The sequence below is a fragment of the Marmota monax genome, unplaced genomic scaffold (assembly GCF_021218885.2).
Source record: "Marmota monax isolate L192 unplaced genomic scaffold, Marmota_monax_Labrador192_F-V1.1 WCK01_AAM20220418_F8-fsc00072, whole genome shotgun sequence".
Classification (NCBI taxonomy): domain Eukaryota; kingdom Metazoa; phylum Chordata; class Mammalia; order Rodentia; family Sciuridae; genus Marmota; species Marmota monax.
In genome coordinates, this window is record NW_026692356.1 from 3610762 (window position 1) to 3634431 (window position 23670).

Consider the following 23670-nt stretch of genomic DNA (forward strand, 5'->3'; position numbering starts at 1 on the left):
GAGGTCAGTCGTGGGAGTATTCTTAATACACGCACACGCAAAAAGCATTTGAATCCGGGAAGAGGGATTGTAGAAGTGTAAGAGAGGAACTTGAGTTTATGGCTCGGCTTTCACCCTAGACGCACTGCGACCCGGAAGGTAATCATCTAAGGCTAAGTCAGCGGCGGGATTTCTACGGATGCCTCGAGGAGGACGCGTACACATCCTCTTAGCACCGCGAGAGGCGCCGGTGTCTGAAGTCGTGCCACCGGTATCTGCAGAGGTTGCTGCTTCACGCTCGTCCTTTTTTCTTTGGTTCCTGTTCCCTTATTCTCCCCACACCTTGGAGTAGGTAAATGGGTGCGGAACAATCACTGGACAAGGTCTCTTTGGGAGTGGAGAGGGTGGGAGGGAGCACGCGTGATGATTTCGGACAGTGCAGCAGCCGCGCGCGTGTCTCCCAGTCTGCGGCTGGGCTAGAGTCCCAGTGCGGAAGGAAAACCAGCGATTGCGATGGAAGAGCCTGAACTATCGGAGGAAGCAGGGGACGCCACAGTTAAATGTCTGAGTATATTGGTTGAGGCAGCTGCAAACAGGGAGAATGGTTCCTCTTCATTCGTGAGTGTTGATTTTGAAAGACTGGGCGGAATCCCGCCTGTCCCATCCTGCGGTAGGGTGGGAGGTGATATTCGGTTTGGGAGGTAAAAGGGGGCGGGCTAGTTTGAAAAAGCGTCAAGGAGAACGTTTTCTTCCTTAAGCATCAAGTTCATTTAGTCCAGCCCTGCAAAATTTGTTAGTCTGGAAACACACAGTCAGAAATTATATCAGTCTCTAAAATGATCGGATCCTAAAACTGGAAGAATTCTCATAGAATTTGTGTCATTCTTTTTTTTTTTTTTTTTACCCTCTACTACTCCACTTTCCACTGTTACCCCACGAAGTTGAGTTTTGTTTCAGAGAGAGAGAGAACACTAGCTACTGAGAAACGCCTTTAAAAATCTTGTGGTAGTAGCCTGGCAATGTGGTGCATGCCTATAATCCCAGTGAGTTGGGAAACTGAGGCAGGAGGATCACAAATTCAAGGCCAGCCTCAGCAACTTAGCGAGGCCCTAAGCGACCTAGTGAGACCCTGCCTCAAAATAAAAAAATAAAATTTAAAAGGGCTGGGATTATGGGCCATATGGTAAATTGTCCCTGGGTTCAATACCCTGTACTTTAAAAAAAAAAAAAAAAAACCCTAGTGGTTTTGTAGGTGCTTGTAGTATAAATGCACACTCTTAGGGTGACCTAAGCAGCTTTAAATTAGAGGTAACCCCACCCACTGCAGGCCTCATTGAGAAAGTATTCATTAGAAATAATAAACAGGATCCACTGTGTATTTGAAGTTAGAAACTTTGCCCCCAGGAAGATAAATTGTTTTTCTCAAAAATGTTACTGGCTAAGTGGTTAACTAACCACTAAGGATACATTTTCAGAGCAGAGGTAAATAGATTATAATGTTGCAGTATGTATCAATGGAGTCCCGACTGTAGTAGGAAGAAGCTGTATTTCTTATTTTCCGTCTCCTAACACCGGAGAAGAGTGCCAGACTTAATAGCAGATGTGAAAGGTCACTCATACTTTTTTATTGTAATTTTTTGCCTAGGAAGAAAAAGTTGCAGCCGAAAGAAATATTAGAACTGACAGAAATACATTTAGTAAGGTATTTCCTGTATAAGATAGGAATTAACAAATATATGGGAGAAAACAGATTCCAGGAATGTAGTTAAATATTACTCCTTTTGGAAGGAGTAATATTTAAATAGCCTGGAAAATATTTGAGCTTGAATACAGCATTGCAGTTTCTTGTAGAGACGCAGCTTAATTTAAAAACTATTAAATAATAGATCTTGCAGGGAAAGAATTTGATATGTCTTTTATACCGACTGCATGCTTTAGAAGTATTTTCAGTGACTTTTTTTAGAAGTCTTACATGGGGCTGGGGATGTGGCTCAAGCGGCAGCGCGCTCGCCTGCCATACGCGCGGCCTGGGTTCAATCCTCAGCACCACATACAAACAAAGATGTGTCCGCCGAAAACTAAAAAATAAATTTAAAATTCTCTCTCTCTCTCTCTCTCTCTCTCTCTCTCTCTCTCTCTCTCTCTCTCTCTCTTAAAAAAAAAAATAGAAGTCTTACCTACGGTTGGTTTTAACTTATTTCACATTTAACCAGCATCAAATAAATTAACACTACAAACAGGAGATGCTCAAGTGTTTGAAATGGATACAATTGAATGAGCTTTCACCCTTTTTTAAACTACCATGTTTGTCTTGGTTTAGCCAAGAAGTGTTTATATTCAGGTTTCTTCAACTGAAACCTTTACAATAGTGGGAAGTTGCTTTTTCTCCTGCATACTGACAAATGTCAGCAGTCAAGTGATTATAGAGGGAGGAGGTTATTGCACAAATCCAGAGTAAAGAATGTGACAGCACATTTACTTCTTTGAATCCATAGCATAACTAACTCTTCTAGATTAATATTTTCAACTATTGGAAGTTTTCTTCCATATGGATATCTTGCTAACACCATAAACTCTGTGTATCCAAATGTGAACTCCATGTCCTAGTTTCCTTTCAAATCGTCGCCTGGAAGTAGCTTGGATTTACCCCTTCCCTAGAAGTTGTTTTAGAGCAAATAATAAACTTTTCTGAGAGAAATTAAATGTTTTTTCCTTTGTCAATCCACCACCCTATTTCAGCACATGTTAATCTCTTGCCTGATCTCTAGCAAGAGGTTCTTTGCTTGGGTCATTACTATAACCAGTTAACTATTCCTAAGAATTCAGTCAGTTCATTCTTGTGCAACCAGAATCAAGTTATTAGTTACCGATTACTATAATCTCAATAAATGTTAGTTCCTTCCCTGTCCATCCAACAGTCATACCTGCTAGAGGAAAAGAAAAAAAAAAAAAGAAAAAACAATGGTTTTTCTATAATTAACAAATTAAGTACAAGAGGTCTGCATTATCTGAGGATGATTATCAACAGCAAAAAGGTCACTTAAATCCATTTGATAATGTGGTAACCAAAATTTTACCGTATGGTACAAAAGAAGGATCAACCTAAGTACTTTCTTTTTATTTATTTACTTATTTATTGGGGGTATTTATTTATTGGGGGGGGGGTACCAGGGATTGAACTCAGGGGTATTAAAGTACAGGTTATAGAACCCAGGGACAATTTACCACTAATGAGCCACATCCCCATCCCTTTTTTTTTTTTAATGAGGGTCTTGCTATGTTGTCCATACTGGTCTCAAACTTGTGTGGGCTTGAGCTGAGGTTGTAGCTCAGTGGTAGAGGGCTCCCCTTGCATGTGTGAAGCACTGGGTTCGATCCTCAGCACCACATAAAATAAATAAATAAAATAAAAAGGTATTGTGTCCATCTACAACTAAAAAAAAAAAAACTGTGGGGGCTTAAACCATACTCCTGCTTCAGCCTAGTTAGGTCTACAGGCATGTTCCAGCATACCTGGTAAACTCCTACATTTTTTGTTTGATTGAGTATTGGTGATGTTTATCGTACTCAATTTATCAGGTAGAGACTGGCCAATATGTAATTTCTTGTTGTGATTTTTGCTTCACTTTGCAGTCTCAACAAATTTCAGGAAATAGGTATGATAACAATTGAGCAATGAGCCTGAGCACAAACTCCACAGCCTGGTTTTTTGAGTTCTCAGCTAAATCTCTTGAATCTTAACTCCCACAGTCTCTTATCTGTCTGTTGTTACTAGTACTAATATACCCAAGTCTGTGAGAAATTGATCATTTGTCTTCCTTCCCTTCAGTGGAAGGTTGTACTTTCTGCCTAACCCTAAAACTAGCTCATATAGCAACAGAAATTATGGTGTGCCTTTCAGGGAAGAGTACTTTGTTTGCCTGCAGATCTAGGAAAGAGGCAGGGATTCACCAAATCTGTGAATCATAAAAATGTGTTTGCAAATGTTAGATTCATCCCATATATGTAGAGTTTGATTGTTTTGTTTTTTATTTTGTTTTAAGCAGGGTAGAGGGAAAGGTTGAGTTTGCCAAACTTTTTCATAATTTTTCAACCTTGTCCCAGTTAGTATCTCTTTCTTTACTTGTGGGTTCCTTCCAGTAGGAATGCTTTCCCTGCTTTCTTGGTCACTAATTATATCTCAGTATCAAAACTACCTTTTAAAAGTTTAAGAATCTTGTAACATTTTCCCCTCACTAGAGTTTTTTGAAAATAACACATCTTAGACCTTCAGTGTCAGAAGGTCTGAACTACTGAACTGAATTAAAATGAATTATGTGAATCAAAACAGTGAATTTGAAGATGAGGGACAATCAAATGAAATTATAAAGCATTCAACATTATGTATATATGTATTTTTTAATAACGTACATTTTGGTAGTATATAGATAGTTATAAATTCTAGTTAAAGAAGTGGATCAAATTAAACAATTTTTTAAATCTTGAAATAGAGCTGCTACTGTGATAGAGCTGTTCCTGAATTGACTTAGTGCTATCACAGTAACAGAGGTAGTGGAGGATGAAGTGTGGAATTTAAACTTTCTCTTTCTTCCTTCAGCATGTTGCTTGTGACTGGCCCCAGACTGTACCATTTGGCTTGTTTTTGAAATAGTGCTAAAACAATATTTCTATCTTGTTTTGGTACTACCTTTGAGATGCTCTTATTGTCTTTTTGAAACATTTTGGGAATCTGATAGTAAAGAATACTATATACTTTTGAAGTTGCTTGTTAATCACTTATTTTTTGTTACTTAAACTGTTGATGGATTGCTTCATAATACTGCTTCTCCTTGGAACTGATTGCCCTAGAGAGGCCCAGCCTGTTTGCCACTGGTTTAATTTTAATTTTTTGGTATAGGCCTGTAGCTCCCCCCTCCCTCCAGTCTCTAATATTTTAGCTTACATATTTTTTAACACAATCTGTTGGAAACAACTGCTGTATCTTGAGTGCTGACTGAGGATTGATCTTTAGGGTATTTAATTGAGTTCAACTAACTTTTTTAAATGAAGACTAGTAGATGAGGAACTAGCCTTCAAAATTTTACTCTTTCATCCCTTGGGCAGTCAACCATACCTTTGAAAATCAGAGGGAAGCTGTACAGACAGCTGCAGAAGAGGGCCTGGCTTAAATGGCCTTCAAGTTTCATGAACTCTAAAAGGATCAGTTGCGGGCTGGTATTGTGGCTAAGCGGTAGAGCGCTCACCTAGCATGAGCGAGGCCCTGGGCTTGATCCTCACTCAGCACCACATAAAAATAAATAAATAAAATAAAGGTATTGTGTCCAACTACAACTAAAAAATAAATATTTTTTTTTAAAAAGGACCAGTTGCCCCTTTGCCCCTAAAGATACTCACATGGGGGCAGTTTTGGGGCAGCAGGCTCTATTCTTCTGTGTTACATGTTGTGGCCATTTTGTCTGGGGCTTCTGGGAATCCAGGTTAAATGCTTTCCACAGGAGAGATTAGATACCTGGTTCTTCAGTATTTTCTTTTTGTACCAGGGATTGAACCCAGTGGTGCTTAATCACTGAGCCATATCCCCAACTCTTTTTTCAATTTTTATTTTGAGACAGTGTCTTGTCAAGTTGCTTAGGGCCTCAGCCTCCCTAGCCACTGGAATAAAAGGTGTATGCCTGGATTTTCAGTATTTTCTGATGGTGCTTATGGTTTTGAAGGGTTCCCTGCTTTTAGAAGTTTGGGTATGCACTAAGAAGTTATTTGGAGTCAGTGTCACTTTTAAAAAGGACCTAGAGGATGGAGATATAGACCAATGGTAGATTGCTTTCCCAGCATGCACATGGCCCTGGGTTCAATCCTCTGCACTGCAAAAATACATATATGTAATCAAAGGAGGTAGAAATTTGACATAACCCAAGAATTTTATACCATTCTAGACATTTTATTTTGTGTATTCAATTGGGGGGGGGGGGTGCTGCTTTGTTATCTAGAAGTTATTTTCTGTTAAGAGTTAAAATTCAAAGCTTTCCTTACACATTGGCAAGTTTTCTTCTCTGGTGTGTATGTTATTAATAAAAGGGCATGACTGTCTAGAAGGTAAAAATCTACATAAAGTTTTTTTTTTTTTTTAATCTGAATTTAGTGCATGCAGGTAAAGACAAGTTGATTTTTCTACCTTTGGTTAGTTTTATCTGAGTCAGCATGCTACTTTGGTTGCAACCACTTCTCTCAATCAGTACCAGTGAAAAGTTTACCTAGTAAATCAGCATCTGAGACCTTTTCAAAGGAATATCTACCTATTTTCTTACTAGGCCTCTAGGTTTCAATGTGCTAAATGACTGTCTCTAAATATATAAATGTCTGTGTAGCTTGCTTTCTTATTACTTGCAAGTCTCTGTTCAGATGTCACCCTGATCATTCCATATGGATTACTTCCTCCCCCATCCTGCACATATCTTCCCTACTCTTTTTATCCTTTTTTTTACCTTTTCCCATAATACTTCAAGTCACCCTTTCTCCTCCCCACCAGAAGGAAAGGTCCATGAGGACAGAATCTGCCTCTATACTGGCCACTGCTGCATTCCAAGCACCTTATCTTTTTTTTTTTTTTTTTAAATATTTATTTTTTAGTTGTAGGTGGACACACTATCTTTATTTTATTTTTATGTGGTGCTTAGAATCGAACCCAGTGTCTCACGCATGCTAGATGAACGCGCTACCACTTGAGCCACGTCCCCAGCCCCCCAAACACCTTATCTTTAATGGGTCTGCTACAAGGTGCTTTAGCCAGGTCCATTAAGATAGTTAGACATTTGATTTTTAAAGGTACTTTATGAATATAAATATAGTTTGGGTTTTGTTGATTGTATTTTAAGATAGGGAAATTTGCTGACAAGGTAAAAATTAAAGATTTGATTATCACTTTAGATTCTGGAAGAAACTTTTTCCTTTACACCGATGATAACCAAAGTGATGTTTGAAGGTCTATGTAATTGCTTCCTTATCTTTGGGTTCCACATCCATAGATTCAACCAACCATGGATTGAAAATATTGGGGGAGGGGGTCATTCTTTCTGTACTGAACATGTAGACATTTTCCTTGTCATTATTCCCTAAACAACATAATATAACAACTGTTTTTGTAAAATTTACGTTAAGTATAAGTAATTTAGAGATTATTTTAAATATATGGGATGTGCTGCAATTGTGTACAGTGAATCAAAATGCATTCTGCTGTCATATATACCTAATTAAAATAAATCAATTAATAAAAACATATTGGAGGATGTGTATAAGTTGTATGCAAATATCATGATATTTTATCTAGGAGACCTGAGTATCAGGAGATTTGGGTATCCAAAGGGGAGTCCTGGGTCCAGTATCTGCCACTGCCCCCCCAACCTGAGGGTTAACTATTTTCTCTGAAGGTAAAGTTATGAGGTAGGGTAGGTTGGAGAACTGTGAAACTTCAGAGTAGTAAAGGGTTAGAGTAGCAATTAAGAAATGTAGATAAATGAGGTAACAAGGAAATGGAAAAGAAGAATGACAACAAGAAGACAGAATCAATTCACAAAACTCAACAGCTAAATAACAGTTCTTAAAAGAAAGAAAAAAAAATGCAGAGGAGGAAATTATCAATAAAGTGATCCAAGAGAGGTTCCCTAAAAAGAAGCACAGTGTGAAGTTTCTGTACTGGAAGGACCCACTTGAGTACTCCTTATAATAATGTCAGTGGGAAGACTCTTTCTTGGTCATAAGCTTCCCAAAAAAGAAAACAGGTCACATGGAAAAAAGGATGAGGAATCAAAATAGCTTCAGACTTCTCAACAACAAGACAACTATGCAGTGCCTCCAGATTATTAACAAACTGAAAGGGTAGGGAAAAAAGACTCTCAGAGGGGCAAAGTCCAAAAAATGAAGGAGGAAACTAAGAAAGAGGAAGTAATGTGTGATAATGGATCAGGGACCTGCTTTATTCATGACAGATCTTCTAGGACTAGTTGACTGTACAACTGTACTTTGATACCTGTTGAAACCGTAATATTGATGGTACACAAATGTGAGTGTGTGCAATGCCACTGAACTGTAAACTCAAAATTGTTAAAAGGATAAATCCATTTACCCCAACTTATTAAAAAGGAGAGAAGATAAAAAATGCCAGCACAGGAAACTGTTAAGTTAGATGTAAAAAGTTGCTAAGTGAGGGCTGGGGGTATAGCTCAGTTGGTAAAGTACCACCTGGCATGCATAAGGTCCTAGGTTCAATCCCCAGCACCAAAAAAAAAAAAAAAGTTGGTGGGTGTAGAGAGTGGTGTGTAATCTTCCCACTGTTTTCTTTTGGAAAAAAGTTTTAGATATGGAATCAGAAAACCTGATTAAGAGACTGTCCTCCAGGTGCACAGCAGGAGTTAGTGAATGTGAGTAAACTGCTTCTAACTGAAAGAGCCTGGCTTCTAAATTTGCTTTTCCATCTAGGGTAGTTCCACCACATATCAACAAAGGAGAAGCAGCTTTAATGGTATATAATTTGCCATTTGAATCTCTTGACTAGTCGCCTATGGACAGCTATTTGTTTAATTCAGAAAAAAATTTAGTCTAAACAAATCTCATTATCTTACAGCGGGAACTTCTCACTGAGGACTAGCTGGATTGAAAATGGAGAACCAAGAACCAACAGATTCTTCCCGGAATACCAAACAGACTATTATTTCAGAGGAGGTATAATTTGTTTTTCACTTTCCTTTTCCCTTCCCACATAAGTCTAAATTTAAGAGAAGTATTTATGTTGTTTGTTGTTGCAGATGGATAATTTTAAACATTCTTCTACTCTCGTTTTAGGGCTTTGGCACTTTGTTTTTTCTTTTTCTTTTTTTTTTTTTTTTAAGGAAAAAGAAGTTTTATTGTTTTGCTAGCAAATGAGAAACACAGGTTAGTCCTTTCCCAGAGTCTGCAATTCTGGCCATTAGTGGGAATAGAGTTTTTAAAAAAGTGATTCAAAGGCAACATTCCAAATATTCTCCCCCCAAAGTTATAATTCACTTGTCAATCTGGGAGATAGTCGTTCCTTAAATCTTCTAGTTCAAGTACTTTTTGCTCTTATGTGACAGCAATAGTTTATCCCTCTTAGTTATATGTATGGGTGAAATGAGACTGTAAGTAGATTTTGACTCTTAATAGAAAATCCTTAATTCTTATTAAAATAATCTACTTCCCTGAATAGAAAGGCAAAACTATGTGGGTTTTTTTAAAACTTTGATATTTCATATTTAGTTATCATATCTTAGCTGTTCGTGATCCAACATGTATGTTTAAGAACCTGAATTGGGGCTGGGGTTGTGGCTCAGTGGTAGAGCACTCACCTAGCATGTGCAAGGCACTGGGGTTCAATCCTCAGCGCCACGTAAAAATAAATAAAATAAAGATATTATGTCCAACTACAACTAAAATATACATATTAAAAAAAAAGGAACCTAAATTATTAGTTGTAGTCCAAATTCCACTGACTTTGTAGAACTAAAGTCTGTCTTGTATGTTATTCAGTTTAGTTTTTTACTAAACTCTTCTTGCAGGAACGATTGCAGTGGATAAATTTTAAATCCTTCATCAATTCTGATCTTGGCACCTTTCTGGAATTATTTTTTATTTAAAAGTTTTTCCGTTGTCTGTGAACAGATCTGCTGATAATTTTTAGGTTGCTGCCGGGAAGAAGTGAAAGATAGGATAGTAAGAAAAAGGCTACTGCTTTAAGTATACAGTGAAACTCTCTTGGTTCAGTATAGTGTCATAGGTAAGTTAGTCCTTGTAACCAAAACTCAAACAGCTAGCCTCAACAGTCCCAGGGACTGTCTTAGATTGGGTAGACAGATCACATGTCAGGGTAGGAAACTTAATCCTGGACCTGGTTTCCCCACAATTAGCTTTCCAGTATAATCATCTATGGAAAATACATTAATAAAATTTTACCCACGCACACACCTATGTAGCTAATACCCAGATGAGAGGATAGAACTTTAGTAGGAGTATCCCAGAAGACCTCTTACCCTTGGTGCTCCCATCTAATTGCCCCCACTTCCTCCATCCCAGAAGTTTCAATTTTTTTACTTGTTGGTGCTGAGAATTACACCAGAGCCCTTGCACATGCTTCCTCTGAGCCATGCTCCCATTTCCTGTCCATTTTGACTGTCACTTATTTTCACTTCTTAATAATACCTCAAAAACTCCAAAGAGAATCAGAGCTAGCCTTTAGGAAAAACAACTTTGAATATTTATTCTGAAATGAAAAGTTGCCCAAAATTATTGGGAGGGAAGCATGATTATTGAGGTGGGGGGACTACATATCAAAAATCTGAACAAAAAATACCTTTTAGATAAAAAACCAACTGGGTTAGAAAGTTTCCCAACTTACTATCTGATCTCATTTTAGTTAATTTCAGAAGGAAAATGGGTCAAGCTTGAAAAAACAACTTACATGGATCCTACTGGTAAAACTAGGTAAACGTTTTCTTCTCTTATAAACTGATCAGTATCTTGGTTCTCTGGATCTCTGTTGAATATTTAACATAACTTTTTTTTATGTTTTCCTCATTATAAACTTTTAAATAAGAACTTTAATGAAGATGTTTTTCCACTGTTAGAATGTTTGGATCATTGATATTATGAATAAAATTAGGCTGTAAATTTGTTACAATAACTAATCAGGAAACTATTTTAACACCATTTTCCGCAGTAGACTAGTGTGGAACTAAACTTTTATGTCAAACCTAATTTAGTTGCCAAGACAGCAGAATAATTAACAATACATGTAAACAATACTTGTAAAACCAATACTTTAATCTCTGAATTAGAAAAATTTAAAGAGAAAACAAAAACATAGCTGGTTTTAAGGTAATACCTAGATGTTTATACCTTGTTCATAGAATGTAAATTGGAAGAAAAACCCATATCATAATGCATATTTTCACTCGTTGTAGCAAATAGCTAATAATCCACTTCTGAGAATGTGCTGAGAAAATTATCTCTTGTTTAGACTCAGATTTATAAATTAAAAGTTAAAAAGTTAAAAGAGGCTGGGTGCAGTGGTGCATGCCTATAATCCCAGCTGCTTGGGAGGCTGAGGCAGGAGTATCATGAGTTCACAGCCAGCCTCAGCAAAGGCGGTGAGGTGCTAAGCAACTCAGTGAGACCCTGTCTCTAAATAAAATACAAAATAGGGCTGGGGATGTGGCTCACTGGTTGAGTGCCCCTGAGTTCAATTCCCAGTACCAGGCACAGTAGCACAGGCCTGTAATACCAGCGGCTAGGGAGACTGAGGCAGGAAGATCGTGAGTTCAAAGTCAGCCTCAGTAAAAGTGAGGTGCTAAGCAACTCAGTGAGACCCTGTCTTTAAATAAAATGCAAAAATAGGGCTGGAAATGTGGCTCAGTGGTCAAGTGCCCCTGAGTTCAATCTCCAGTACCCCCGCCCCCACCAAAAAAAAAAGAAAAATCTCCGTGTGGTGGCATACACCTGTATTCCCGGCTACTTGGAAGACTGAGGCAAGAGGATCCCAAGTTCTAGGCCAGCCTCAGGAACTTAGCAAGACCCTGTCTCAAATTTTACAAAATGAAAAAGGACTGGGGATATAGTTCAGTGCTAGAGCATTCCTGGATTCAAGCCTCCTTACTATTAAAAAAAAGAAAGTTAGGGCTGGACTGGAGATTGTAGCCCAGGTATATAGATAGCCCTTGCCTAGCATGCACAAGGTCCTAGGTTCAAGCTCTAGCACTGCAAATATATGTGTGTGTGTGTGTGTGTGTGTGTAACTAATTGTTATGGTATATTTGAAGAAAACCTAGTAAAATGGGAAAAGTTAAATAGATTATTTACCTAATGAAACATAATGAGTAAAACAAAATATGAAAATTAAATCACATGATTTATCCAGATTACATGATTAATATTCATTATTATAAAAATTTCATTTGTTAAGTGATCAGATAAAAATACATAGCTTCTCTGTGGGTAGACACATCTGTCATCAAGGTGAAGAAAATATATGGATTCGCAAATTTGAACAATTTTTGATTAGATCTAGTAAATTAGCAAAAAAACATTATTAAGACCTGGTGTTGGAGAGCTAGAGGAAACATTAAGATATTTATACTGCACTGTTGACTCAAAACCCAAAAGTAAGAAAGCTAACACACTATGCCATTATCATCCTCGAAGACTGTAATATTTAAAATATTAAGTGAATTTGATATTTTAAAAGGTAAGGGATATGGCCAAACCCAATACAGAAATGTGGCAAGGCTTCAGGGAGCACAGTATATTCACATGTATTTATATTTGCGAAAGTATATACAGACATTGGAATCCAATATATTATATGGTATGGTTCTCTTTTTCTTATAAAATTAAGTTTATAACACAAAATGCAACCATTAACACTAATTAGTCTAAGAATATGTGTTGGTTTATGCCATCTATCTCTTCACCTTGCTAGTCATCTTCCCTTCCAACAATTAATTAGGAATGTACACCAGAGTAATTTGGGGATTTTCTTCAGAATACTCAAGTCTAGATCTCATTTACGTTATTTCAATAATTTGGGAGTGGACCCTACCTTCTACCAACCTAATTGTACATGTTTATTTCCATTCTTCATCATATAAGTCGTCTTGCTGACCTCTGATGAGATCTTATATAAACCATTAATATTTTTGTACTGGAATGTCAAGCTTTAAAGACAGAATCTCTGAACTTTCTAGTAGGCCACATTCTATAAATTTATAAGAATGTGTTCTCTATTATCTGGTATAAAAGCATATGCAGAAAAGATAAAATAGCAGCTATTTTAGTCCACTGTCTTATTCACAGAAGAAAGGATATGAAATTAATTTTAGAAGTGTAAAGACATACTGTTAGTAAGTCCCTACATTGACATTCAGGGTAGTGCTGGAGTCATCCTTTGTGACCATCCAACCTCATGGAAACAGAATTCTAAAGCCAGAAGAGATTTTTGAGATAATGTATTTGTTCCCAGGTTTTAGAAATGAGAAAACATTTTCCAGGAGATTGTAGTTTTAGTTTAACTCACATGCAAGTAGAGATTAAGACTTTCTTACTCCCATTGAAAAGTAATCTCTCAAGAGAGTCCCTTTAAAATTGTTAGAGCTCTTCTGGGGACACTGTTGTTCTAGTATTTCTTAAAAATACATCTTATAGTTTATTGCTGAAACTTTGTGGCTCATTACTGCTTATTGACTTCATCTTGACCACTATAATGATGCTACTCTTTTTGTTTCCCTTATTCCTAGTGTATTTGGGATGGGACCTTCAGTGCTTTTTCCAGCACTATCTTCTTCAGTCTTTAGGACTAACCTTAAGAGGCAGCAGAGGGAGCTATGCCAAAAGGTGTTTTATCTCTTGCAACCTGTATTACCTACTTATCAGAAATTGCTTGTTGGTTGGCTTCTTGCTACTAACAGGAATGTCGGGCTGCTGTGAGTTGTCATAGTAGTCTTTATTTTCATGGGTTCATTTTTACACACATTTGCCTTTTAGAATTTGGGTATGATGCTGAAAGATATACAGGGTTTTTTCCCTTTATTTTTAAACCAGATTAAATATCAGAAAATTTTTTATAGAAATGGGGCAAGGTCCAAACCTTGGGGACCACTAGATAAAAAGTATGAGCAAGAGGGTTTCTCATAATAGTACATTTCATAACCCTTACTACTGGGCTGCAGATATTGACTCTTTTCTTATTCCAATTCCCAGAGCCACCCAGATCTCTCACTTCCTTTAGAAGAGATCTAAAATTGTTTGCCTCTCCGCTCCCATTTTTTACCTTTTTTTTTTTCTACTTAAGGGAGGAGAGCATAAAGGGAGAAGTTTCCTGTTATGCTCTTTCCCCTTTAAACAGCATGATTTTTTCAGTTACTGCATTCTCTATATAGTTTGCTCAATGTTCCTGTCAAGGAAGTGGATTAGTACAGACGTTACCAAAACCTGAAGTAACATAGCCAGGAACAGATATCTAACAAGGAGTAAAGCCATAAAAGGGAGCAGGAATTTGCTGTTACCCCACTTTTTCCCTATAGGGACCATTTTTTCCCCCTTAGACAAAACTTCACATATGCAAAATAGAGCACTTACCTCGATTTAATAATTCCTCAGTAAAGGGGAAAGTTCTACTTTCTTAAACTGTGTACTTTAGGTCATATATTTTAAAATCTATGTAAATAATGTCAGTAGTTGGCATTGTGCATAGGACAAGGCTGGGATCTTCCTGGGGCTTACTTTGCATCACTGCTTAACAGCCTTCACAGCTGCACTCACCAGCTGCCCTGCTCACCTGCAGACTGATGATCCAAACTGAAGTGTTTTGAGAGTGGCAAAGCAAGTGCCTAGCAGGCTTTCTGTTAGATGGTGCCCAGAGGGTTAGGTGTAGGGTGGCAATGGTTTTCTTTGATCATTTTGGAAACTCTAAGTACAGTTGGCTTTTTAAATAACAGATCTTTATAGTCTTGGTCTTCTTGGTCAGTATCATAAGGATATTTGCATGTGTTGCATTTATGAAGTTCTGGTTATACATGGAAACCTAAGAACATTCTCCTTTAGCACTAACAGTTTTTTTCATCGTCTCTGTCTGAACAGAACTTGGGAAACAGTGAAACGTACAACCAGGAAAGGACAGTCTGCTGATGGTATGAGTCTTATAACTCTCTTTATAAAGAAAGTTACACAGATAATTGCAGGAGAGTATTTAATATAACCAAAATCTCAGAGAAAAGAGTTACATTCAGTTATGTTCTTTTACCTGAAAAATCTCCTTTTTTTTTCCAGTTCTATGTAACTAAATAAAGCTTTTTTTTTTTTTTTGTATTGTTTTGTTTTACTGAGGATTTAACCCAGGAGCTCTTTACCACTGAGCTACATCCCTACATCCTCAGATTTTTTTTTTTTTTTTTTTTTTTTTTGGATTCTCAATGAGTTGCCATGGCTGGCACCCACTTAAATCAAGCTTTCTTTATAAAGAACTTCTGGTTCTTGTTTTCTAAGCTCAGAACGGTATTTTTTAGGTGAGGTGTACATATTTTTATAGCCAAATATAAATCTTAAAGCCACCCTTTGTGTCTATATTTGCTGTTCAAAGATCCAGGTGAGAGCCCTCAGCTTGGTAAAATGATTTGGCACAGCTTCTTGCCTATCAGCCCCTTGCTTTATAAGTTAATGTGAATTGGGAAAAGACTGTTTTTTCAGTTCACCTTTCCTCTCCTTTCATGAGTGATTTGACTGCAAAGACCTCAGAAACAATCCTGAAAATTATTTCTGGCATTGGGGAAGTAGGTCTTTTCTTATTTTTCCTTTTTATTTTTCTGATGTCTATTTTTACTATAAGCTGAGTAGTTTTGCTGCAACTCTTGTTCTTACCTGAAGCAAAAGCATTTAAAAGGAGCCAAGTCCTCCTGCCAGGTGGTTCGTATTTTCCAGAACCCAGGGGCTTTTTGTTTTTTAGTTTTGTTTTGATTAAGGCCAAGTTACTTGGGAGGAAAGACCTTTTACTCTGTTATATAACCAGTCTAGTTAGCATACACTAGAAGCAGTGGAATTTACTTGGTTTCTTGCTTAATGGAATTGCAGGAGCACGGAGATCACTAACTCACAGTGGTCCAGCTGCTGCACAGTGAGTGAAGGTTCTGCCTAGAGGTCCGTGTAGACTGAAGCTTCATGTCCTTGATGCTATGTGAAATACTTGGTTTCAGTTTGGTTTTATTTGTTAAGAAAGTGAGGTGGGCATGGTGACATCCACCTATAAGCCCAGGCAGGAGGATCAGGAATTCGAGGCCAACCTGGGTAACAGGCAACATAGGTAGGCCTTCTCTCTCTCTCAAAAAAAGTGACAGTTAAAATGAGCTTTTTATTTAAAAAATCAAGCACAGAAACCTGATTATTTTTTAGTTACAGTTTTAAATGAGAGTTCCAATGTTAACTGCCAACACTAAAGATTTAAGTTAATTTCTTATTGCTTACTGGGAAATTCAGAGTAGATTCTGGATGCAGAAGTCTGGGGCTTTAGTTGGATTGCTCTGAGCAAATTGCTGGTCTAGGCTAACCTTTCTTAGAGATTACCTTGCTTTCATTTCCTGGTGACAGGTGTAGCAGTCATCCCAGTGCTCCAGAGAACTCTTCATTATGAGTGTATTGTTCTGGTTAAACAGTTCCGACCACCAATGGGCGGCTATTGCCTAGAGTTCCCAGCAGGTGAGTAGCTGAGAAGGAACAAACATCATGTTCCTTCTCAGGGACTGTTGAGCAGGGCAGTGCCTGAGAACTGCAGTGCTTAGATCTTTAACACCTTTTCATCTGTCCATGTGGTTTTAAGTAAAACAGAACCATTTCTGTTGGGAGGCTCTACCAGGCCACCAGCCGTACTCCAGTGATCCACTGAATCCAAGAAGATGATGTGAGGCAGGGTGCTATGGCCCACCTTTCCATGCCATCCCATCCACCTCTCTGCAGTGTCTCTCTCCAGTCTCTCTTTAAGTAATTACTGTTCCTTACTTTGTCAACTTATTTCATTTCCTGTCACTAGCAATCTGCTCCTGATAAGAAATTTAGTAATAAGCAGATCAGACTGAACTCCAAAAAACCATAAATGAAAAAGACAATTTGATCTACCATCTATAAACAGGAGAAGGAAATTTTCTTAATTTCAATATTTTTTCAGTTATACAGTAATTAAAGCAATCCAAAATTTAGTGCATTATATTATTATAGGACTTTATTGGATTATCCCTGTCTAAAAAGATGAACTCTTATTTACTTGTCATTAATGGTGCAAGTGTTGTGTTTTGGAGTGTACTTAGTGGTGAAGTGCATACTGAGCATGCATGAGGCTCTGGGCTCAATCTTCATAACCACCACCAAAAAAAAAAAAAAAGAAGAAGAAGAAGAAAAAGCCCAGTTCATGGTAACATACAGTGAGAGCTATTTCATTTCTCATTTACTTGCCATTTTACTAAAGAAATTAATAAGATTCAAAGTAACTGAGTAACCTGCAGTTCACTTTTTCTTTACATTGTTTTATTCCATTCAAGCAAAAGAATCTGAATTGCCACTCTCCTCCCACTTGTCCTATTTGCTTCTCACAATAACCATAATGGTCATCTGAAGTCCACAAGCCTTCAGTTTACTCCTTTCTGGCATTTAATTATAAGACCTCAGTATTTTTCTGTGGGACAGAAAGGCAAGATAGATAAAGCTGCTTTTTGTGCTATGTCACATAGTTGACTCCCAAAAGTAGCCATTTAGCCACCAACCAAGTCACTTTTCCTTAGAAACACTGTGCTTTACAAAAAGACTGTTGATATATCATCGTCATGAAAAAAATCCAGATCTAAATAAGAGGAATGTATTCTTTTAAGTTCTAAATTCCAGTCAGCTTTATCTTTAAAACCACTTTACATGGTCCTCTGACTCATCTAACAACTGAGCTATGCTAGAAGAATGAAAAGTTGCAAAGAAATTGAATTCCCCTATCCCATCTTATAAGTGATCTGGACTTCCAGGTCTCATAGATGACAATGAAAGCCCAGAAGCTGCTGCTCTTCGGGAACTGGAGGAAGAAACTGGCTATAAGGGCGACGTTGCTGAATGTTCTCCAGGTTTGTACTGCTTGCCAGGTGTGCACTTTGGACAGTATCTTGAAAATCACTAGATTCCTCTGTATAAAGGGATCAGTTATTTGGATGTTCTTTATACTCAGAATGCAAGTGACTGTTATTTCAACTAATTCACTGAAGAGAATAGGTTATAATTGGTCTCCTCAGGAAAGCAGGTAGAAACAAGAAGGACCTGAACTTGGAGGAGAATCATGAAAGTTAGATGCCTTTCAGAATTTCCCCCATTCTAACCTTTAGTACTTTCTCACCTCATCCATGTGCCACACTCCTCACTAGAAGTATCCTTTTTTCTTGTAACTAGGCAGTTCCACCTAATACCTCAGACTTAACCAAACCTGACTCAGTAACTCTGAGGAAAATGGGAGAAATGTGTGTGAAATATATTAGTATACATATACTCTGCAGTCCCGTAGCATGTACTGACTGAATATATAACTGTAATATTGCTTTATCAATTCTGTAACTATGAATCCCCAGCCTGTCTTCTTAGGATATTTAAGTAGTAAGACAAATGAGAAAAGGGACTAAAGCATCTGACTGGTTTCTTAAGATGAGTTGTCACTGCTCTCCATAGTTGTATGTATGGATCCTGGTTTGTCAAACTGTACCACACACATCGTGACAGTAACCATCAATGGAGATGATGCAGAAAATGTAAGACCTAAGCCAAAGCCAGGTAAGTGTGTGTTGGCTATGCTGAAGGAGGCTGAATTGCATTAAGTATCCTTTTAATTTGTTAAATTCTTTTGTTAAATGAATCATAATCTTCCATTCAAAGCATCATAGTCTTTTAGAGGTACTTTAGTATTCTCGTCTGTTTTCCTAATTTGGGTAGTTTAGCATTTTTCTTTCATTTGATTGATTTTTATTCTTTATTTAAAATGTTAAATTACACATTTCTATATTTTTTATATGAAGTTTATTCCCACTTAGTAAAAGGAGCTACAGGCCCAAATATAAAGTGAGAAACTTCAACACCACCTTGATTTCTGTATTCCCGTATATTGTAAGAATGACAAGTATTGTTAAGGGGCAGATGTTTATCAACTATTCCTTATGAGTTTTATATTTAGAGAATGTGTTAGGATATTCTTTGTTCTAAAATATTTATCAAGTTTGGGGTCAAGCTTTCAATTCCATGTCCTCTCTTCCACCTCTTAAAGGGAGTATTTATATACATACCACAGTAAATCATGTATGAATGGGAATTTTTATAATTTCTTACCCTTTTTAGTTATTCCTGCTTCAGTGTTTAATTGCAACTAATTTTAAATGCTTAGTATTTAAATTGCAAATATAACATGCTATGGAAAACAGTCTGGCAATTCCTCAAAAAATTAGATATAGAATTACTATGAGATCTAGCATTTCCATTCCTAAAAGAATTGAAAGCAGAGACTCGTATACTTGTACATCCACGTTCACTGCAGCATCATTCACAGTAGCCAAAAGTGGAAACCACCTAATGTCCATCAGCAGATGAATGGATAAACAAAATGTAGTCTCTGCACACAGGGGAATATTCAGCTATCATAAAAAAAACTTGGTGTGGTATGCTACAACATGTATGAACCTTAGAAACATTGTGCTAGGTGAAATGGGCGCAACACAAAAAAAACAAATATTATTTGATTCTACTTCTATGAAGTACCCAGAACAAACAAATTAATAGACACAGAAAATAGAGATTACAATAATTATCCATTATTTTTTAATGGGTTCCAAGTTCCTGTTTGGGGTGATAGATAGTTCTGAACATTACATCACTGATTCATAGGGGGTTAAATTAATTCTGTGGGTTAGAACACCAAAGTTATTAGTGTCCATTTTCATCTAAGATCTTTATTCTCTTAACATTCTTGGTCCTAGTGAAACATTTCAGTATACAAAAATACTGCAGTGCAATGTTGATACCCAAGAGAAAATCCATTATCATATGTATGCTGGTGGTCATCATTAGTGTGGTACAATTTTTTAAAATAAACTATCATGCCCTTAAAAAAAAAAAATGGCCAGAAAGGTAAATTTTATGTATATTTTACCACAGTATACAGATATTACATCTACATATGTACATTATAGAATATGCTTTTAAATTTTCTTATTAAGCCCTTGATTTAGAGAATAATAACTTTGTACTATTGGAACTTGTTTTGTCATGAGATAACTAAAGTTGGTAGAGAATCAGGTCTCTGTTAAATAGCCATTTTGATATGTCTTACATTATTAAAAGTTTTCCAAGGTATTACCCTTGCAGTCTTGCTAAAATGTTCTCCTTCTGTTGTTTATTTTCAGGGGATGGAGGTATGTTATTCGACTTCCAGTTGCTGACCACTTGTATGGCTTAGTATAGTGATGACGCTACAGTCATTTTGGGTTGTTTTGGTGGGCTCTTGTTATTTAGCTCTGTTTTCATTTGAACTTTGTTTATTTAGAATTTGTGGAAGTAATTTCTTTACCAAAGAACGACCTGCTGAATAGACTTGATGGTAAGCATCCTTAAGATTATTACCCAACTTTCTCTATTTTCCTTGGCCCCATCGCTAGCAAATGAGTATTAAAAGTAACTCCCATTTCTTTATCTTAATGTCCAATACCTAGAAACCATTGTGAAAACTGCCATTGACATATAGTAATTTTTTTTCCAGCTGGCATGGAATTTTAGAATATAAGCAAAACATTCTATATTCAAGTGAAAGCCTTTAGTAGGGGCCTTTGTTCCCCTACAAAATTGTTTTAAGATTATATTCCTGTTCAAAACTAGCCAAAACTATTCTGTTCAATCTTTATTCCATAGTAGTGCAAAGGCGTAAATGGATATGCCTTAGTTTTCCCTCAACTGTGTCTTGGATGGTTCTTTGTGCAGGATGTAAGTTAAAGGAGAATTTAACAATATTTCTTCAACAAATATTTGTAGTATCTACTGTATACCATGATAAACTGATATAATGAACCAAACTAACTAGCTGTGTGACCCTTTTTAAATCACTGGTCATGTAGTTCCATTCTGTAACTCTTGGCCAGTCCATCTTACAGGGATTTTGTAAAAATTCTGTTATGTGGAAAGATGTCCTTCATATAACTGCCTCAGGCGATACTGCTAATGCAGACATGACAAGGGCTGTTCCAGGAGTACTCTGTGCCGGCTGGGTAGATTTCTGCTCATTTACAAAGGAGAGCCTTTTCAAAATTTAAATATTTTATTGGTTATAGTTCAGGAAATTGATACCTATTTTTTCTACAATTTTTAAGTAATTATTTCACACATTAACTTGAAGCATTATTTGCTCAGAAGCTTTTTAGAGTGTCTCTTCCTTCCATGACTACAAGTGGCTTACAATTTCACTTCAAAGCAGATCACTCTGAAATGTCTGTTACTGGTTTGAAAGGTAAAGTGGGTATCTTTCAAAAGCTACTGTGAATTCAGACTCTCAGCCTCTGTCCCTACTTTACCTTTTAAAATACTAGACCTAAAGTAGAAACCACCTCAAGATCTTAAAAACAGACTTCAAAATAATCATAGCATATTAAAGAGAGATACCATTCTGAGAAAGCCATGTCAGTGGCTAATATATAATACAGAGGGGAATGGTGGCTCATGCCTATAATACCTGCAATTAGGAAGGTTGAGACAGGAGGATTGCAAGTTCAAGGCCAGCCATACCAACTTAGGAAGGCCCTAAGCAAACTACAAAATAAAAAGGGCTGCAGATGCAACTCAGAGGTAAAGCACCACTGGGTTCAATCCTCAGTTTAACTAAATAAAGAGGCAATACAGCTCATAGTTGCACATTCCTGACTTGATTTGAGGCTCAGCTGATTATTTATGACTTCAAACAAGTCTTGATCTCTAAACTCTACCTCTGAGGAGGCATGGATAAAATTAAATGGGACAATGTAGGCAAAGCACTTGGCATCCAAGTGCTTAAGTGCTACACACCATCAGTTTTTATTCTTTCTTCCATTAAGAGAATATCCTCTTTAAAAAATGTCTTTCTATGCCCTGTCTCCCACCTAATTTGCCTTTGTTTCTGATCTTAGAAGAGGGGGAAAATAGAGCAAGAGAAGGAGGAGGAAAGGGAGGAAGAGAGAAAAAGATGAAAGAACCAGTTTGCCTAACCTTAGTAGATATAGTAATCAAGTAATGTATTCAACAAGGGACATTTGAGAAGGTGTAAGGAAGGTATTTTAAGATCAGTTTGCCACAAAGAATAGCATTCAACACTTATTGAGCATCTGCCATACATAAGTGAGCAGGACATGATCCCTGCCTTCAAGGATCAAATTATCTTTGAGATTGTTCCCAAACAAATGGCTAGGCAAACTACACGTTCAAAGTCTGACATCCTCCATTGGAGTGAAAAACAAGTTCCCACTAAGGCCTATTATAATTCTGAGAACACATTCTTGGTAGTATTCTTCCAGGCCTAACATGCACATATTTCAGCCTGCCAAGGGGAAATGTGCACCCTCCGGTGATGGGAGAATCATCACCTTGGAGTTTCAGAAGAGTAAACCCAGAGCTGTAAATGAAGTATAACCATTGGATCTGTGAACTTACAGCTTTGCTGTCTTAACATGTAAAATCATTATCCTTGGTGTTCTATCTTGTGCTGGGAATGGGATCCTACTTTTCTGTCCTTCATTCTTCCTTTGGAGTGGGATCTCTGAAGATAGAAAATATTATTACGAGCATCTAGCCTATGAACAGGCAAATACTAGTTGTACAGTAAATATTGAAAGTGTTATCCATTGTTAAGTGCATTTTCTAAGTTATATTTTTTGCTTCCTGCAGCTCTAGTAGCTGAAGAACATCTTACAGTGGATGCCAGAGTCTACTCATATGCTCTGGCGCTGAAACATGCAAACACGAAGCCATTTGAAGTGCCCTTCCTGAAATTTTAAGGCCAAAGAGGACACTGGCCCTGTTTTTGTAAATGAGACTACTAGGTCTTCTTCACAAAGACTTTGTATTCAACTTAGTTTAATGTAGATTTGAAATTAGTTTTTTCATAAAATAAAAGCAGCACAAAATGCATGTGGTGGTATGGAACTGTAATTACAGGTAGGCTACAACCTTTAAAATTTAAAATCTAGCTAATATTAATGGAAACAAACAAATGCAGGTGTCTTTACTACAAGTTTTATTTCTTTAAACCCAACTACTACTTTTTTAACCTAATCTAAAAGGTAGGATAGGAAAACAAACTTGAGTTCCAAATTGGGGCAAATCTTTCCACCCTCAACATCTAAAATAAAAATTCTGTTGCTGGGTATGTATATACCTGTTTTCTGCATTAGTGTTTTTAGTTTTGAAGAAAGAGACCTATATAGGACTATTTTGGCCTCTCCTAATTGAATTGTTATATGAAATCCAACTGGGCAATACAGTATGTAAAATCAATAGAGAATAACATTTGTGATAAACAGTATATGGTGACTTGATAACCATCCAATTACTGAAGGTGACCCAGCTTTTAGATAATGAAAAATGATTGATTCTACTCAATATACCAGGCGAAGAGACTAGTGAAAATCCATGGCCCTTCATTAAGCATGTACACTATACTTTCGATCTGATTTCCTATATTTATCTCAGAATATACTTGTGAAAACAGATCCATAGGGCTGGGGTTATGGCTTAGTGTTAGAGTGCTTGCCTAGCATGTGTGAGGCCCTGGGTTCGATCCTCAGCACCACAGAAAAATAAAGGTATTGTATCCATCTAGAACTACAAAAAAAAAAAAAACAGATCCATAATAAGATTGACATGGTTTGGGGCACTAATATCATGATGTCAAACCAGAAGTATAGGCAGTAAGATTAGCTAATACTTGAAGCCCAAACTGAAGGGAAACGTGGGAATAACTGGTGCATGCCATGCCTGAAGTCCAACACCTAAGAGTTCTACCAATGTTCCAGGGCCATTTAATTTTTCAGCTTCCAACAGCTCCAGCATAATTGTCTTTTCAGTTTGGCCTCTCAAAGAAGTCAGGATGAGGCCAGGCATAGTGATGCATCCTTG

The 23670-nt window shown here is 37.1% G+C and overlaps 1 protein-coding gene across 5 annotated transcripts; it reads left to right on the top strand.

Annotated features, from left to right (window-relative positions):
* Positions 1 to 10: 10 nt before the first annotated feature.
* Positions 11 to 22683, top strand: Nudt5 (nudix hydrolase 5). Of its 5 annotated transcripts, XM_046442316.2 has the most exons (10): positions 165 to 331; positions 8597 to 8694; positions 10400 to 10467; positions 14617 to 14666; positions 16117 to 16224; positions 17532 to 17627; positions 18220 to 18321; positions 19941 to 19949; positions 20081 to 20134; positions 22441 to 22683. In XM_046442316.2, exons 2-10 carry the CDS (start codon positions 8632 to 8634, stop codon positions 22548 to 22550), a joined length of 660 nt encoding a protein of 219 aa, XP_046298272.1. In that variant the 5' UTR covers positions 165 to 331; positions 8597 to 8631; the 3' UTR covers positions 22551 to 22683. The 5 variants fall into 5 exon arrangements, 1 of the variants encoding a protein (XP_046298272.1); XR_009226619.1 differs by lacking the exon at positions 165 to 331 and adding an exon at positions 11 to 138 and having other exon boundaries at positions 19941 to 20134; XR_009226617.1 differs by having other exon boundaries at positions 166 to 339; positions 19941 to 20134.
* Positions 22684 to 23670: the final 987 nt, after the last annotated feature.